We start from the raw sequence: 19728 nt of genomic DNA, 5'->3' as shown, positions 1-19728 counted from the left end.
GAGGAGGGGTAAAATCTGGTTTTGCCAGTTGGCTTGGGACACAATGGAGGCCTCCTTTGTTGGAGGTAGTTGATGGGATAAGAAGAAGATCTCACCCTCATGCAATCCACCTGCTTGGTATTAGCTCTTGTTGTTGTTGTTAATTGCGAAGTCGTGTCCGACCTATCGCGACCCCATGGACAACGTTCCTCCAGGTCTTCCTGTCCTCTACCATCTTCTGGAGTCCATTTAAGTTCACACCTACTGCTTCAGTGACTCCATCCAGCCATCTCATTCTCTGTCGTCCCTTTCTTCTATTGCCCTCAATCTTTCCCAGCATTAGGCCCTTCTCCAGTGAGTCCTTCCTTCTCATTAGGTGGACAAAGTATTTGAGTTTCAACTTCAGGATCTGGCCTTCTAAAGAGCAGTCGGGGTTGATCTCTTCTAGGACTGACCGGTTTGAACGCCTTGCAGTCCAAGGGACTCGCAGGAGTCTTCTCCAGCACCATAGTTCACAGGCCTCAATTCTTTGGTGCTCAGCCTTTCTTATGGTCCAACTTTCACAGCCATACATTGCAACTGGGAAAACCATGGCCTGGACTATACGCACTTTTGTTGGCAGGGTGATGTCTCTGCTTTTTAGAATGCTGTCTAGATTTGCCATAGCTTTCCTACCCAGGAGCAAGCGTCTTTTAATTTCTTGGCTGCAGTCCCCATCTGAGGTGATCTTGGAGCCCAGAAAAATAAAATCTGTCACTACCTCCATTTCTTCCCCATCTATTTGCCAGGAATTGAGAGGGCCGGATGCCATGATTTTGGTTTTCTTAATGTTGAGTTTCAAGCCACTTTTGCACTCTCCTTCTTCACCCGCATCAAGAGGCTCTTTAGTTCCTCTTCACTTTCTGCCATTAGAGTGGTATCATCTGCATATCTTAGGTTGTTGATATTTCTCCCGGCAATCTTAATTCCAACTTTTGAGTCATCTAGCTCTGCCTTTCTCATGATGTGCTCTGCATATAAGTTAAATAGGCAGGGCGACAGTATACAGCCTTGCCGGACTCCTTTTCCAATTTTGAACCAATCAGTGGTTCCGTGTTCGGTTCTCACTGTTGCTTCTTGACCCGCATATAGGTTTCTCAAGAGACAAATGAGATGGTCTGGTACTCCCATCTCTTTAAGAACTTGCCACAATTTGTTGTGATCCACACCATCAAAGGCTTTTGCATAGTCAATGAAGCAGAAGTAGATGTTTTTCTGGAACTCCCTAGCTTTCTCCATGATCCAGCGTATGTTGGCAATTTGATCTCTAGTTCCTCTGCCTCTTCGAAATCCTGCCTGTACTTCTGGTAGTTCTCGATCTACATACTGATGGAGTCTAGCTTGTAGGATTTTAAGCATAACTTTACTAGCATGTGAAATGAGTGCAATGGTGTGATAGTTTGAACATTCTTTGGCATTGCCTTTCTTTGGACTTGGAATGTAAACTGACCTTTTCCAATCCTGTGGCCACTGTTGAGTTTTCCAAATTTGCTGGCAAATTGAGTGTAGCACTTTTCCTGCATCGTCTTTTAAGATTTTGAATAGCTCAGCTGGAATACTGTCACCTCCACTAGCTTTGTTGTTGCTCAGATTTTCTAAGGCCCATTTCACTTCACATTCTAGGATGTCTGGTTCGAGGTCAGTGACCGTCTCATTGTGGTTATCTGGGATGTTAAGCTCATTCTTGTATAGTTCTTCTGTGTAGTTTTGCCATCTCTTCTTAATCTCTTCTGCCTCTGTTAGGTCTCTGCCATTTTGGTCCTTTATCATGCCCATCTTTGCATGAAACGTTCCTCTTATATATAGTTATATAAGTTATATATAGTTATATATAGCTCTTATATAACTGTTAAAAATTTTATTTTCTATATTCACCTTGTTTATCATCTGTAAGCCACCCAGAATCACCTTATCGCTCAGATGAGCAGCATATAAATTTAATAAATAAATATGATTGTCATGCTGTCTAGTCCACACTTAACTAACTTGCTAATAAGCACATCATGAGGCAATGTGAAAGATTTACATTACCGTTGAATAATCATCAAATATGAGGCAATGTATAAAAAAAAATCTATATTACTGTGGAGTTTTTGGTGCTCTCTGAACTTAGTTGTTTGGCTGCAAACATTTCATTACGAACTAGGTAACATCCTCAATGTGAGTCAATGTGGAGTTTGCTCCCAGTTTACATACAAAGGCTTGTCCTGCCATGTTGGTGGGGGTGTGATTTTCACCTTGGTAGTTCCTTGATTAGACTATCATTTTCTGATTGATGATTATGCCTAGTGTTAATACTTGCTTATATGAATGGTGGGTGATGGATAGGATGTGTTCTGGTCATTTGGTTTCATTCTTAGCTTTTTTAATTGTCTCGTTTGCATGGTGTGTAAATGTGGTTTATTTCTATGTGTCTACTGACCTCTGATTTGTCTGAATGCCAAGCTTGATGGCATTTTTGAATTTAGCACGGTCTAGGATACTCAGTTTCCCAGCTGGAAGTATGACTGAGATTATCCAGGGGTGGGAGATTAAGTTTTCATTCTGTCTTCTGACAGCTTTTCTGTCATGTTCTCATCAAATCCTAAATAAATAAATAAATAATAAACTACTAGCTGGTGTTCAGGGATGCACTCTCCTAGGCATATTTCTCTGTCTTTCATTGTCACAATTTCTCCACTGCTTTCTATTAGCCTTCCCCATCAACTCCCAAAATTTCCCTTCTTACCAATATGGGATATATTTTTTGTTAGAATTGATATCAATTCTTCTCTTAAATCTGCCAACTGTTCCATTTCTGTCCTAAAGTAATTTCAGTGACAATTTGAATCACAGAATCAAAAAATTGGATATTGATGTCAAGACAGCTATTCCAGTTCCTCATCCAGTGCAGAATATCATTAAAATATCCAGACTTTGCTTAAATATTTCCAGAAAAAAAATATCACCATTTAAAATAGTCTTTTCTACGGGAAAAAAACCCTCATGATGTTAAAAGCTATCTCTAAATGTTCTGCGAAAATATGCTTCCTAAATTTCCATTTACTGAGTTTGATCTTGTTTAACCTTGTCTCTTTTCATATCTTCTGCACAACAGCACTTCCAATATTTAAAGATGCCTATCAAGTCTTCTTTAACCTTCTCTTTGGTGAGCTAAATATATCTAGCTCTTTAAAACATTTGTGGATCAATTGTTAAAACCCTTATTAAAATGTGACTGAGAACTGGATTTCTTCTGACAAAAAGCTTATTTTTTTGCCACACTAATAGAAAATCTAATAGAGCATACTCTTGTTCTGCACTGTGCAAGGCAAATTGAATGGCCTGCTTCCTTCTTTCGAATTCAAATATTTTTCATAATACAAATAAAAACTATAGGCAAGCTCAAACCTGGTCATAAGCAGCTAGAACCTTCTTCTGCACATCTGTCAGAGTTCCCAATGGTTCTAGATAAGGAAAGTTGTCCTTCATGCAGAGAGCTACTGAAGGGACACTGTCACTGTTCATAAGCCGTGAAACCAAGGTTAAAATCCATTGCTTCAGACTGGTAATCGGTGGGAGGCCACAAAGTTCTTTCACAGAGAGAATGGAATTCTATTGAAAATAGGAAAAAAAGCCAGTTATTCTCACTGCAAACTATTATCACCATGTACAGTATTTCACAGACTGGTGAGACTCAGAATCAGTATTATATTATTAGTGTCTCCATGGTTGGACAACAGTGCCATCACAGGTAGCAGCAGGGATGGATGGCACTGTTGGCTTCGAAGTCTATCTTAATTTCCACAGACTACCATAATTTATAAATTAAGAAGACAAGTGTAGTTACCACATTCAATATTGGTGGGACCTAGTCTAGAGGGTCGGTACCTCAAATAGGACACACAAACTGCAAGAACGAATTTTCACAGAGATATACATTTGATTGACACCAATTCATCTTGTTTCTGACTGCGTTGAAGAGAACTATGGCTTACCATAAGTAACATACCCTTTTCTATAAAACTCAAAATACTTCTGTGCATTTCTTTTCAAACCAAAATGGCACACTTAAAAAGGCTCGAGTACTTTGAAGTACTCAAAATCAGAACCACAGTGTATTCACTATAACACTGAAGAGAAAGAAATGGTACACCCAACATCTTCAATTAGTATTTTTAGCTTTTATTTAAAGCTAGAGAATTTGGGCTGCAGCACTGAAGGGACAACACTCTATGGATGGAGAGTAAGAAAAGGCAAATCATGAAAATATGAATAACAACATCAACACACATATGTCATGATTTACATAGTTGCGCCAGACACTAGGATGCAAGTATGTAATGAGGGCATGTGTGTAATGGCATCACTGTGCATGTATCATTATACTGGTGACCCTGTGGTTTGCTGCAAAGACCATAGATGGAGCCAAGAAAGTGGACTGAACTTAGCACAATGAGAGAAAAACTAGCATCTGCCATCCTCTAGTGCATGGATAATGTCCAATATTCACCCCCATGAAATGTTTTTGTCTGCTTTCTTCTGTATTTGTTTCTTGCAAATGACAACAGTCCTAAACACATTTAGGTCTATCATTTATATTCAAATTATTGTTATTGTTATTATTGTTATTGTTGTTAAATTTATTTGCCACCCATCTCATAGTTCAACGAGATTGAGTGGCTTACGCTGAGATAAAATATACAAATATCCAAACAATTATAAATATAAAATGAATAATTAACATTACGAAAATTAAAACTAAATAAAAACATGGGTTTGGAGCAGAAAGGTGGGGATGCCTTCTCTGTTAAGTGCACCAATTAGCTCCAGCCAATAGCTTCTCTTTCAGGGCCCCATGACAGTCAGCATAGCCAAGTATTAAGGCTTTTCCTGAAGGCTAAAAGAGAGGGGGCAGATCTTATACATTCAGGTACTGAAGATAAAAATTCAACCCCAAAATCTTGTTCCAAATTATATTTCAAACATGATGTCTTCAGCTATTACGATAAAGAATTACTGGAGCCAAATCTTACAAAATGGGAAATCTAATTTTACTCTAGTTCCAAGAGTGGAGTAGCAAATGTTTTAGGTGATATTACAAGAAAGGTGGTGATGTCACAGGAACAGGGCTAATCTTTGACCTGTTTTTCTGAGCTTTTAAGAGCAGAAAGCCTCTGGTAAACAAACTGCTCCCATTTCCACCTATAATGGGAGCAGAAAGCCTCTGGTAAACAAACTGCTCCCATTTCCACCTATAATAATAACCTTCAATTCTTCTTCAAACAGCCCTAGAACTCTGACAATATTTTAAAACATTTGGGGAAACAAGTAAAAATTAAAGGTGGCGATTACAGTACTTTGTCTTCAGAGGCTTTTCATTCCCATTCTTATCCTCCCATTTCCACCCCTATTTTTGAAAATAAAAATACAAGAAAAATCTTAATGGGCCTCTGAAAACTCATATACCTCTGAGTTTCAGTGGTGCTGTGTCTGGGTGCTATGGAGCTGTATAGGGCCCATGACTTCTCTACTCTTTTCCAACATGGTATAGTAAGTCAGAAGACAGCCTGGCCCTTTATATGAGAGAAGAGCTGTAGCACTGATGTAAATGAGTATCTAGCTGATTCTGAGCTTAGATTGACTTTGTTAACCCAGGACAATTGTATTGAATATCATAATAAATGAGTAATCACAAAATCAAACAAATGTGAACTGCATTTATGATTGGGCCTTAATAATTAATCACATATTCTCTGTTATCATATCCATTTGTAATTCAGACCCAGCATGCTCATTTCAACCCACCATCCAGTTCACAAGGAGTTTGTTTTTAATTGTATGTCAGAGAATACAAATACAGGGATGATGTCTAGTAGCTGGCTATAGGCTTTTGCTGATGGATTATTTGTTTAAAGGGTCTCAAATTGCACAGCCTTTCCAGATCTGGGTCTATCAAATTGAAGAAGTTTGAACAGAGCCATGATCTATTACAAGCTTTAACCCCTAACTCCGAGGAACACTTTTTATTGCTTATCACAATTCAGCAGTAGAGAATTTGGCAAGATGCAGCATTCCTTTACAGACATGAGTCCTGAAAAAGCCACCTGAATTGCATCCAGCCAACTTGGCTCTGTACCTACATTTGGCTACTATAGTTGTAATCCAAACAGAACAGAAATTGAATGGAACATCTGTGTGTATGGAACTGATTACAGCCTATAACAGTAGAAGAGGCAACTTTCCGTTGTTTGGCAATATTAACATTTATTTTTAGTTTACAATAGGCTTTCTTTGTATAAAGAAATCCAACAATTTCCCAATAAGAATTTAAGCAAACCTCAACTTTATGGCTAAATAAAAAGAATTCTTGCAAGCCATTCTCTTCACTGACCTACAAATATTAGCAGAACATTGCTGTTTAAATGCAAATCTTACAAGCTCATTCATTTTATGTTAATTACAACTGATGTTTTGCTGTACACAGTTTTCCCCAACTTGGAGCCTTCCAGATTTTCAGGAATTGCAATTCTCAGAATTTTCCAGGCCAGCCAGCAAGCTCAATGCACTTGCTTGAGATTCTTACCACTTTCTTACACACTGGAAAGATACATAGGGGGATCTGAAACAGCCACAGACTGTCCAGGCAGTGCCATCCAGGTCCTGGGGCTGAGGATTTGGAGGGGACAAATACCCTTAGGCTCAACTCTACAAGACTGATCATTTTGAAATTAAGAAACGTCCATTTACAGAGATTCACCACTTTTAGTTTATAACATGGTTGTAGTCTCTCAGAGGAACTTTGCATAATTTGAAGATCCTCCAGGGTTTTTGGATCCAGCTCAATGAATAAGTGGCAGTTATGATCACGATGGCCTTTGAATGGATCCATCTTATGTTCCAATAGCGATATTTCCTGGATTGGAAGGTCCTTCATACAGTCATATGTTCTTTAGTTAACTCCTGTCCTGACTACTAGAATATTCTATATGGGACTAGCCTTGAAAATCATTCAGAAGTTACAGCTGGTCCAGAATACAGCAGTGGGAATAGTTATAGGCACTCCCCATTTTACACAGGTTGACTCTGTGGGCTGTGTTGGTTGCTAGTGATCTTCAAGATACATTTCAAGAAGTTGGTTGTCACTTATAAAGCCCTTCATAACTTCAGATTTGTATACCTAAAGGATCAACTTTCTCCTGTTCTCAGATAGTAAGATTTGCCTGAGTTAAGATAGTCCAGGTACAAACTGTATCCTCTTGTGAGAATCTAGGCCAGGGGTGGGGAATCTTGGCTCTTTTATGACTCATAAAAGAACCAAGGTTCCTCACCCCTGATCTAGGCGATTTAGCTTTCTCTGGGCTGTAAGATACTATGAAACTGCACTTCCCCTGAAGGGCATACAAGCCTGATCCAGTTATGCTTTTGTAAAGATCTAAAAATCTGGCTCTTCCAGGGGACTTGGAATAGAGTATGATCTACTATCTGATACTGGATTTTTGTTTTATAATTGTGATTGAATTTTGTTTGCAATTTCCCCTCCAACATATTACTACATATTATTTCTTTAGGTTGATTATCTATTTTTGTTATTATTGTTTTTAATCCTAAAGTGCAAGCTTCATAGAATTTCTATACTTCTGTACAATGCAATATACATGGTAATGCAACATATAAAATCACTCATTATTCATATCATAACAGCATAGCTCTATCAAGATATATAATATTAAAACAGAAGAAATGCCACAAAAGAAAAAAAATGGCAAAAGGTTTTTTTTTCCAAGCAGAAATAAACTTATCAAAAATAAGCTGAGCGAGCCAAAAACCCTAACAGTATTGTCTCAGCCAATATTTAAGGTGGCAGATTCTTTTAATTCTATCCAAAGTATTGGGAATAGAAGAAAGCACTTACAATAGAATCGTAATACATTTGAATTAAATTGTTTCAGAGGGAGAGAGGTCAGAATCAATGCAAAACTGAACACTAAAAAAAACAAACCTCAAAACTTTAGCATTACTTTGCAGCAGGAACTAAAGTATTCTCATTGCATCTGACAAATGTAATAATTGTGTTTGCAGCCTTTTGAGCCAGGACTGATTCTTCATGGGTCCCATGTGTCCAGGAAGAAGGGCTGGAAGAAAATATCTGAGTACTGGAACAGCTTTGCTTGCTCAATTTGAAAATCACTACTTTACTATTTCTACTGCTGTTGTTTCTCAGTGAAAAGGAACACCTTCATTTTGGAATGATTTATTTCCAAATCCTCATCCAGATAGTATTTGATTAATACCCATAAAAAAGTCTGTGTTATCAGTATAAAGAAGCACAGAAAATAATTGGTGCTTTAGTGGACATCAAGATTCCTGTTTAGAAATGGTCCATATAACACCATTAGCATAACAATGAAATAAGATGGGGGCAAGGATATATCCTTGCTTAACTCCTGTTTGCATGCAAATTAAGAGTGTGAGAGTGGTAGAATGTTACATTTGACTGGAGTAAGATATCTTCACAGAACATAATGATTAGCTGTTATTCATGATTGCCAATAGAGGAAGAAGCTGGCTTTGCCTCAGGAAAAATTGAACAGAAATCTGTTTTCAGGTCAATAAAAACAGCATTTTTTTTTCAAAATATTGACGTTTCCCCCAAATCAAAAAGCCTCGCTTAAAACCACAATTAAAATCTTTTCTTGAGACAGTTAATATTCAGTTTTACATAAAAAGTCTTAGCATAACATTTATTAGAAAGCATACTGGGTTAGATGTCATCCTTTTTAATGATTGCGATGGTTACAGATCATTTCCAGTCTTTCGCCGTCTCGATCTACAGAACAATACATTTTCTACCCAGAAGAATACTTCACGCTTGCATGATTTAATCCCTTACCTTTCATATTGGAAGTGAAAAGCTTTAATTGCATTCCCTTAATACAATCATTTTGTATTTGTTTTGATGCTATTATCACTACTAAGTCAGGAACGCTTATCATACTCCACTGTCTCCTCCTCTGTACTTGGTATGCAGAGTTTATATCCTCACCTCTCCTACTGTATGAATTGGTCAGAAACAAAAATTAGATGCTTCTTACTCTCCAATCTCTCACTAAAAATTTCCAGGAAAGTAGCAATGCTACCACCAGGAGGTATGGGGTCTGGTGACCATTTAGCAGAGGGATTGCCCAGAACAGTCTTAACAATCTGTCATGAATCTGTCTTGCTATTCGTTTCATATTGTGTGTCACATTGCTATTTTTTATTTGGTCTCCAATCATAAATCACTGAAGTTTACATACTGTGGGATATATATATATATCAGTAACTGAACCTATTACTAATATATTTGCTCTTGTGATGGGAAATGTTCCATGACTCTTCTACAAGTAAAGCCTTGTTTTCTAAATATCTTGAAAATGAAAAATTAAGAGGAAACAGCTTATCTAAACAATTGAATTGATGCTTTAAAAAGACATTTATACGTGCAAGTCCATGTATAACTGAGAACAAGCTTGAGAAGAAGATAAAAGTTCAGAAGAGTTTAATATTACAAACTTGATTACATAAAAACAATCTCACTGTATTTAGCGGGGTTTTACTTTTAAATAAGTACAGGTTTATGATTATGTCATGGATTTATAAGTATAATAATATTCTCTGAATAGCAGTGTTCTACAATTAGTAATATTTTCTAGTTTCTAGAATTCTGAATTCATGGGACAGCACCAAATAGTATGACTTTGTCTGTCTCTTCCTCCCTCCCTCCCATTCCCTCCCTCTCTCTCTCATACACAGAATTGTATTATCCAGAACTGTATAAGTGCATCCTCCCTTCCAGAAAAATGGGAAGGCTATTATAAGAATTATATATAGAAGTGTACAAACAATGCATCTCAAATAATAGTGCAGGTTCATTGTAATCTAATTTCTCAACCACAGAGGAGCACTTAAAAAAAATAAAAACTAGCTCATTGTTGTAGAAAAATTCGGGAGAGTAAGAATAACATGGAGAAATTGGAAGCCTCCAACTTCAAGGCAAGCAAAAAAATCCTAAGCTTCAGTGTTTTGACCCTATAAAGACAGAAACTATAGATAGCAATTTCTTTGAATTTAGCCAGTATAATTTTTACTAATGGTGATTATAATCCTAACTATTTTAAAAAAACCTAACAACCAGGAATAGCACCAATATCTGTATTTCATATGATATTTTGTTAAACCAAGCTTTCAATTATGAAAATAAAAAAAACACCTCAGTTTTCCTTACCTGCATGTTCTCCCTCAGGTCAGTTGCTTCTCTCAGTGGGTGTACTGCTAGCTTAAAGATATCATCTATAATCTTAAGGGTTGTGTTCCTCAGCATAGTATAGTCTCTAGTTTTCATTCCTATTCTAGCCGTCAGGCTACGCTTTTGGGCCTTCCCTCCACCGCTCCGGTTAGTTATTGCAATGTGCACAAAAAGTGTAACATGCTCCATGATGTCCCCTACAAAGGAGCGCAGAGGTACGTGTCGATAGCCTGACCGTAAACATTCCAGGGGAATCGTATATTGGCCTATGAATTCATCACCAATATAATCATCATCCAAGACTACAAAACGGATCATGGCAAGCTCTGGCAAGTTGATCTCAAACTCAAAACTCTCGTCAAAAATAGGATTATCACTGTTCTGCTGAACAGTTTTAGTCCTCTGCTCTGTACGATCTGCGGGAATACCATGGATTTCTAGACACACATAAGGATCTATGACATCCCCTTTGGCACAGGCTCCTTTGGGCTTTGGAAAGTTTTGTCCACTGATGATTTTGACATGTAAAACTTGTGGGGAAGCCCCTGGGACGATGCCTTTTGTGTTTGCACTGAAGTAAGACACCTCTTCTCGCATAACAGAAGGTCGAAGTACGTAACCACAACCCCCATTCTGTAGAAACCATCCAGTATGTAAATCCATCATTGGCCCAGGTGTTTGATAATTCATTGCCACTATCTGGCAGCCACAGTTCCAAAAGTCTTGTGGGTTTACATTACTGGAATCTATTCTCATGGCACTTGGATATATTCGAGACAGAAATCTCTTATTATAATTGACAAAGTCTTCTGGACATTCATTTGCAATTTTACTAGCTTCTCCTTCACTGAAGGAACACATTTCCCAATAATTCTGATTTTTCATTGAGTTCTCAAAATCCTTGAACTGGACTGATTTACATACAGTTACAAGATCAGAAAGCTCTTTGCATAGCCAGGACATTTTTGGGTCCCCTAAATATTCTTCAGACTTTCTGCGAGATATTTCAGCTTCTTCATCTTCATCTGTGATTTCTCCTTCTAATAAATCCTTACCATAAGGCAGTTTCTTTCCTTTGATAATAATCTTCATTTTCAGTTTCTCTAGAGATGGCAGATACGTTTCTGACACTAGTGGTGCCTCTGTGTACAGTTTGGTCCCAAAAGTCTTCTTCATATGTTCAGCCATGATTTTCTGCTGCTGTATGGAGCAGTGGTTTTGCAAGCACAGAATAAGAGGATACTCTGAAGAAACAAAGGCTAATCTGTTGATTACTTCAATTACATATTTAAAGGATAAAGGTGATGCCCTATTATTACAGTTACAAATGATGGGCTCATTATCTGGCCCATCACAAACATCCAGTTCGATACTTCTACAGCTCATCTTCAGTGCCCTGATATAGCCATTGATATCTGCTGGCCCTCGGACTTGGTCTTCTATCAAATAGGTATTGTGAGATGAATTAATATAATAGTGTGATAAAGACTGGGTCATGTCTTGAACAACCTTCTTATGTGTGGTATCAAAAATATCACATTCTGGAGATAACAAATATTGTGTAAATCCATCGATTGCAAGGAAGCCCTTCAACTGCCCTTCCTGTGAAAATTCATATCGACGAATGATATCAAGGCAAACGTCCTCAGTGATACCTGCAACCCCTTGCTCAGCTTCTAAAAAAAGCATAAGGTCCTTGGCATCTACATACTCTTTGTTTTTAGATATTTGTACTAGCAAAAAATAAACTTCAGGTCTTGTACAAAGCTCCGTGTACGCTTCACAAAATTCTTCTTTTGTTACACGAGTTGTTAGTTTCTCTTTGCTCCTTTGAATCTCCTTAAATTTTAGTCTGATTTTGGACTCTTTTAAGGCTGGGTTCAGCTGTTTTATTAATTCTACAACTGTGTCCTCCAACATAATCCCATTGCCTTCAATATCTGCAGCTTCAAATACAGAGGTAAGCCAAGCAAACCGTGGAGTATTTTGGCTACTCTCTATCAAATCCAAACATTGCTTAGTACGAGAAACCAGGTACTGTAAACCTGATACCCAAATGTTGGCCACATCTGCTGAATTGGCAACTAAGTCTAGGGATTCATAATTTTCTCCATGAATTATGGAGAAGGCACAGTCTTCCGAAATCTGATCCGCAAGTCCATTGTTTCTGAATGTTTCCGTGTTCTTCCCTAATCTGATCTCTTTAATTGCAGAAATATCAAGTTTTGCTTTCTCTGAATCCTTTTTAGAGGGTTCCCAGCGAAGTGCCTGCAAATCGGGGTCAAGAGTAAAAAATCTATTATAAATACGAGAGTTTTGTCGGACTTTTTTCAGTTCACAGCCAGCTTGCATGAAGCTGATGCAGTCACTTGCACTACTTATTTTCTTTTCTGAGGGCATGCTACTGAAGGAGACTGTTTTCTTGCGTCCACATTTTGAGGGATCCTGTCAAAGAAAAGAAAAAAAAAGTTAATACTGTCTGATCTCGTGACAAGCTACAAATAAAATACAAAATATAAAGGTGACAATCATAGTAAAGAAAAAAATCACAGCTGGCAACTGATATATGAACAATAGTTCATTTTTAGGCTAAGCATTTTACTATACTGGAATCATTATTGTAGCATCACACAGATAGTCCTCGGGTTATGACAACAATTGGGATTGGGATTGCCCTTGCTAAATAATGCAGGCATAAAGCATGACATTATGTGATTGCATCTCTTAGCAACAGCAATCCCAATCAATCCCAGCTGCCATAATAACCCCAAATCATTAAGTGGAAAGAGGCAGGAGCTCGAGGTAAGGTGACATGGAGGGGAAGGTCAGAGGAGGGCCTGGAAGAGATAGCACATGCCTTCTGCAGATGGGAGAATGTCATGGGGAGGAGAAGAAGAGTAGAAGAGTAGAAGAGACTGGGAGAGTGCCAGCACAGGCTGCGTGCCAGCAGGAGGTTACTGTAAGTAGGAGGAAAAAGTAGGAGCAGATTTTCAGAGTGACTTGAAACCTTCCCCCACTGGCTTCCCTATTGACTTTGCTTGTTAGAAGCTGGCATTGGAGGTCACTAATGGTGATCATGTGACTCCCTGCAAGGCCATAATAGTGAGCTGGGCACCCAAGCATGCAGATCATGTTCAAGTGACCTGGAGGTGCTACAATGGCCAGAACTTCAAGAACCAGTGATGCCCCCATTTTTTCAGCATCATTGAAACCCTCAATGTTCACTGAAAATGGACATAAACCGAAGACTACCCATATTGAAATTAATGGGACCTATGGATTCAAGCAATATATATCAATTATACAAAGGGCAAAGAGTTAACACTGAAGCACAAATGAAATGATGGACAGCTGGCGGGTTTAGGAACTGAAGTGTCCCATCGAAATAATTATAGTACACCTTGCTCTGTGATTATCTGTATTTCTAATACTAAGTATTCAGTGCAGTAATTTGTTAACCAGTTATTCTACTGGCTACTAACCATATCATATGTTCCAGATTATTTTGGCTTTATCTGTATTTTGGAGAATACATTATCCATGAGGGGAAAAGGCATTTGGTATTTAGTTATGGTACTGAGAGATGGAATTATTGTGATTTTGTAAAATTGTGTTCATCATTTTATGTATGAACGTTGATTTCCAGTTTCTAATGCCTAATCAATGGAAACCTGGACATCATAAATAAATACTGCATTTAAAAAGATGCAGTTTTTGAAAAATGTAATATTTTGCTTTCACTCATCTGTTGGTGTGCTTCCTACTTTAAAATAAGATGCCAAGGAAATAGAGTGGCACATCCTTAAATTTGCTACCTTTTGTTATAGGGGATGTCAGCGTCATAAAACTGCTTAAATTTAAAAAGAAGAGAGCAAGAAGGAAACGTCTCTGATATTCTTTCCCAAAATAAAAAGCCTTGGCCCCAGGAGATGACAAAGAAGTTCTTCAGACTTTCTGAGAGTTAGAAGAAAATGACCTTGGGATATATCTGAGAAAACAGGAGCTTCAAACTGTGGAGCACTTCAGTAGGTGGGTGAGGTTGTGTGTTGCACATTAGTGGAATACCATCTTTTCTGAAGCTTTTGGAAAGCAAGACACTGGCACAGCAACTCTATGGACTGCACCTGTAATTTTATAAGGCCTCCCATATAAGACTTGGAAGACAGGTGGAAAAGCAGAGACTACACAATAGTCAAACAAGGGACAGCTGAGTGCAGGGGGGAAAATGTGGGTTTTTTTTCCCCCAGCTATTTATGGACAAGGTATTTCATAGCATCTCTGATAACACTGGGTGAAGCCTTTACTGGAGAATCCATAAGATCATCCAGTATGTAGCAGGATTTAACACTATTGTTGAAATGGCTTTTGACAATCCAAAGCACCATCTTTTTAAAGAAAAAGAAATAACCAATGGGGAAAAGCAGTGGAACTTGATTGTAAGCTTCTCCTTGGGTGATAGTAGAATTCTTCATGAGGATAAAGAGAAAACATTGCATGAGAATAGATGAAATTTTTTTAAAAGAAACCTTACAGTTTTTTCTCTGTGTTCACTCTGATAATCACTGTACAAGTACTGCAAGATTGACAATCCAGTGTTCATTTTTAAAAAATAAAACACCAAAGCATGCACAAAAAAGTACTCTTAAGTTATTTATATTTCTGCCAATTCAGTTAAAAATGTGCCCAACAGAAAACAGAAAAGCTGAACACATTTATATATGAAATGCAAATATGTGAACACAGCTTCTTCCACAGAAAATACAGAATATCAGTACTTTACATCTATTGTAAATAGAAGTGGTTGATGTCTACAGTATTTTTATTTTGTTCATTAGGACATATAACTTATTTACATTCTCAGTCACTAATGAAATTGATGAGGTTTATTTTATACTTAAACAAATTCTGTAGTTAAGTAAATTTAGGATTGGTGTTTTCCATATTCCTGAGATGTTTCTTGGGATAGTCCAGATTAAAAAAGAGCTTCCTGCCAAAAAGCATTGGATAAGTACCTGTCTTTACTTTTCTCATTTAATTTGTTTAACATTGATAGGGAAAGTAGCCAATAAGTTGTGAGGAAATGTGATAGCTACCCATGATCACTATTGTCTAGAGGATCTAATCTGGGATGATCACCGGGACCAGAGGTTAATCTGGTGATTGATCCAGATTGGATCCTGCAAAATTATCCTGGTACATGTATATTTACCTTCATTCATGACTACCATCTGGAGCTCACATTCCTTAAAATGCAGTGAGTGAGGCAAGATGATTCAGATAATGCAGTCAGATAATGAGTTGCTGACTCAGCATTGGAGAGGTTCTTAATTATTTGAATAATTACATTTTTGGCTGAAGCTTGGCATAAGCTTAACCAATGAAGACACAGTTAATATAGATGAATAAGCGACATTAGTTACTTTGCTTCTATTGTAGTCTAATATATCTGTAATATTATTAGAAATTTTATTCCTCTCTCCAAGAAAGCATTCTCTGTAGCCAAATTACAGTACTGCTGCTACAGGAATGAATGTAAAGTCAATTTTCTTGAAACAAATTCATACATTCATGTAAATGCAATCTGCAAGTGTAATTCCAGGCCATTTTCATTATCATGCCAAAAGATGTCAGATTTTAATTAAAACATTTAAACTGAAAATTAAATGTCAACAGTGATACAGAGTTGCTGTTAAAGGGATATATCAAGTCAATAACAGTCATTTTGAAAAGGAGAAGAAAACACAGCCAGGCGCTAAGAAAATGGTGAATAGAGGAACACAGTATATAGAAGACCATATTTTAACTGAGAGTTGTAGGCTTTGAACATGAAATAAGAAAGCATATTGGTCTGGACTTGCTAGCTTTTTATTTCCCCACTTCCATCACTAGCAAAACTTATCCTTTAAAAAACATTCTAAGAGATCAGAAATTTCCCAGAGCAGCACCTAAATGAATGAAGGGATATCTTTTAAATTGATATATCCCTCCGATTATGTGTATACAGGTAAGTTGCTCATGTGGATAGAATTACACCGAGAGTAGGGCTGTAGCTAGATGATATCTCATATGCTTTGGATAAAGGTAGTCTGAGATCAAATCTTGACATTACTAAATAAATAAGTTATCATGAGAAAAATTCTCATGAATATTAAGACAAGGAGAAGTCATAATGAGGATTTCTGGTCCTAAAAAAACCCCAGCGAATACAAAGCAAATATAGAGAAGAAAAACACATGGATGACAGCTTTAAAGAGTACCATTTTTTTTATGATGTAGAAGTATTAAAGTAGAACTTAGAAGTAAACCTCACGCTTAATAAATATTATGTATGGTGGACCTGTGTATCTTTTCCTCTGAATTCAAGCCAAGTAAAATATATTATTCTAACTATAACACTTATGCTATAACACTCCACAAAATGTTAAGCGGGACAACCAAAGAATGAATGCTAGGTACATTCCATTTTTCCAAGATTACCTTGAGGAAAAACTAAGTGCACTATGTTTAATTATAGAGGAACTTTTCCAAAAAGGCACTTTATTTAAGAAAGAGAGATCATTTGCCCATTTATTTTGGAGCCAGGATTACAAGGGATTAGCTGCATTTTCTGGTTCTTCCATAGATACTGGTTGCTCCGTCCAGTTTATGTATTCTGATGGATAATAAATATTATTAATACATGCTTGCTCCTGGCATGTGTTCTGATGGCAATCTAGTAAACAGCTAATCAAAGAGAAAGTTCTAGAAATAATAACATCACATTTCATGTTTATCCAGATTACAGTAGCCAAAATTCTTGAACAAACTTTTTTAGAGGCTCTGCTGAAGCTGCTTTGTGCAGTATTTATCATTATTATCACGATGCCTTTTATTATTATTATACAATTTTAATCTCCAAGAGACTACAAAGTATATTTTGAGAACTCTACATGTAACTTCTCAGGCAAATCCCAGCATTAAAACAGATGCAACAGGGATTTTCCACAGTTTAGTGCTTCCTTTGTTCACGTCAAACTCTGCTGGCACCCTCAGTAAATTGTTCCCAAAGGATAAGCCTATACATTTCCTGCATTTCTCAGAACTGCGTTTATTAGTGAATCAACTTTTAAGGATGAAATAGGTTAAAAAAAATCTAAACAGCTACAATTCTATGCCCACTTTCATGATGGGGCTGAATTCCAAACAGATAGAGGTATGCTATTATTTTATTTAAAAAGGAATAGTACACAGGGCAGGATCCATTCCAAAAACCTGTATGGTGTATGCTTTCTAAATATAGTTGTGGCTCTGGGAGCCTAGGTTAACAAATATGTAACACAGTCCTGTCTAAGAAAAACAGTCCTCTCTTAAAGAGTGGTGGAAGAGATTCAGAAGTTGGGGGTCCTTCATCACTGGAGCCTTTTAAGAAGAGACTAGACAGCCACTTGTCTGAAATGGCATAGGGCAGTGGTGGCAAACCTATGGCACGCGTGCCAGAGGCGGCACTCAGAGCCCTCTCTGTGGGCACACATGCCGTCGCCCCAGTCCTACCTCCCCCGCAGCTCCCTCCTCACAAGCAGCCCCCCGGAGAATCGCCCCCGGGTGCAGCCCACACAAAGCAGCCAAGGACATGGCAGCTGGGCAGCAGGGACAAGACTCCGCCCTTGCCCCCCATCACACAATGATACTGTGGAGCACGGGTGAAGGGCGTGGTCGCCATGGCTCTGTAGGACTGCCTGGGCAATCTGCTGCAGCGGGCCATGGAGGCAATGGGTGGCCTTTGGGCAGGCGAGGTGGGGCGGAGTGGGGGGCAGTGTGGGGGCGGGGCATGGGGTGGTTTTTGGGCACTCGGTCTTTAAAAGGTTTGCCAACACTGGCATAGGGTCTCCTGTTTGAGCAAGAGGTTGAACTAGAAGACCTCCAAGGTCCCTTCCTACTCTATTCTATTCTATTCTACTCTACAGAGAACTTTTTCAGGTCCCTGTTTGTCAGCCACTATAACCTCATAAGTAACCAAAGAAGAAAAAAAAACTATGAAGTGTTTTCTCATGCTATAGAAAATAGGATAGAAATTCCACCTATCTTGAAATAAATCTCATTAAACTCAAAGGACGTCGTTCTGAATAGAGATGTGCAGGATTGTGCCATAAGGCAAACTCTGGAATTCCATATTGTTTCAGGTCAAAGTGTAACAATATCATGTCATCACTATGAGAATAATACTCTTGAAGAACTGAAATACACAACACTCAAAAATAGAAACAACAAAACAGCAAACTGATCATACAAAAACAGATAATTTTAGATTATCTTCCATCCCACTATCAGTTATACTATCCCTTAATCTTTATCATCATGAAAGCAATAATGAGACTATTCTAGCTTGTGCTGAAGATGTGGAATAACTCTGAAGTTTATTTACCAAGAAATCCTGATAAATTATCTAAGGCTATTAAGAGTTTTATAACAGGAAACATTTTAAATGTGTTGATTAAATTATGGGAAATGACTTTGAGTGATCAATATAAATCTCTAATCTCATCAAAGATTTCCTGCAGAAGAAATGGATTTTATTTTCTAGTATCAATTATCAGTGCATCAGCCTAATCTTAAAGACAAAACAGATGAGGAAAGTTAATATGGTTATATCACAAATTCGGCTGAGCTAGTTGAGCACTGATGTTATGAACAGATCTCCAATATCCATACTCCATAGGCTAGCAAACCTTTTGACAATACCGATAAGCAGGAAAAAAAATCTCTGAAAAGATTTGGGAAATTATTTCCACTGGATACTAATCATATGAGCATAAATCCCTCAATGGATTTCAAGAATGGATTTCAAATCCTGAAAATGAAGCATCTTAAGTTTAGAGCCAGCTGAGTGAATTTTCTTTTGTTCTATCCTTAGACTAAACTTTAAAATGTTTCCTATAATAGTAGACTGTAATAATGGGGAACAACACACATATATGGAGATAGTGTGTGATATATTTGCACATGCTCATTAACAGCAACAAAGAACATATTAAATATAATTTTCTTTTTTTATTATTATTATAAATTTTTACAATTTTACAATAAAAAACCCTTTCCCCAATCCCTCCCAGCCCTCCCCAAAACCCTCCCCCCTTCTTCCCAGAGCTGAATACAGGATTAACTAGAACTTAAAAGGAAAAACTTTTAAACTCAAATAAACCTCAAACAAATATAATTACATTCAATAAACAAATTATTAAGTACTTTAACTCCATTATGTATGAAAAACAGAAAGAGAAAAAGAAGAAAGAAATTAACATTAAAATAATTTCTTTGTCATTAAAATCCTACCAATTTACCATTATGATTTATTTTATCTATAATTCACAACTTCTGTTTCTTTCACAATTAATAAACCAATCATATATATATAAATATAATTTTCTAAAAATTTTCTAACAACTGATGGTTAGAACATCAATCAC

The 19728-nt window shown here is 37.4% G+C and overlaps 1 protein-coding gene across 3 annotated transcripts in view; it reads right to left on the bottom strand.

Annotated features, from left to right (window-relative positions):
* PLCL1 (phospholipase C like 1 (inactive)) overlaps positions 1–19728 on the bottom strand; it is a 212195-nt gene that overhangs the window by 40517 nt on the left and 151950 nt on the right. For all 3 annotated transcript variants that reach the window (XM_039347996.1, XM_039347997.1, XM_039347998.1), the window contains exons 2-3: positions 10265–12730; positions 3409–3612 (exon numbers count right to left, since the gene is read on the bottom strand). In XM_039347996.1, coding sequence (XP_039203930.1) covers positions 3409–3612; positions 10265–12730 — 2670 coding nt within the window. The remainder of the gene's footprint in view (positions 1–3408; positions 3613–10264; positions 12731–19728) is intronic.

Source organism: Crotalus tigris, unplaced genomic scaffold (assembly GCF_016545835.1).
Source record: "Crotalus tigris isolate CLP2741 ecotype Arizona unplaced genomic scaffold, ASM1654583v1 scf7180000018105.1476442, whole genome shotgun sequence".
Taxonomy (NCBI): Eukaryota; Metazoa; Chordata; class Lepidosauria; order Squamata; family Viperidae; genus Crotalus; species Crotalus tigris.
This window is presented reverse-complemented; position numbering and strand designations above follow the sequence as displayed.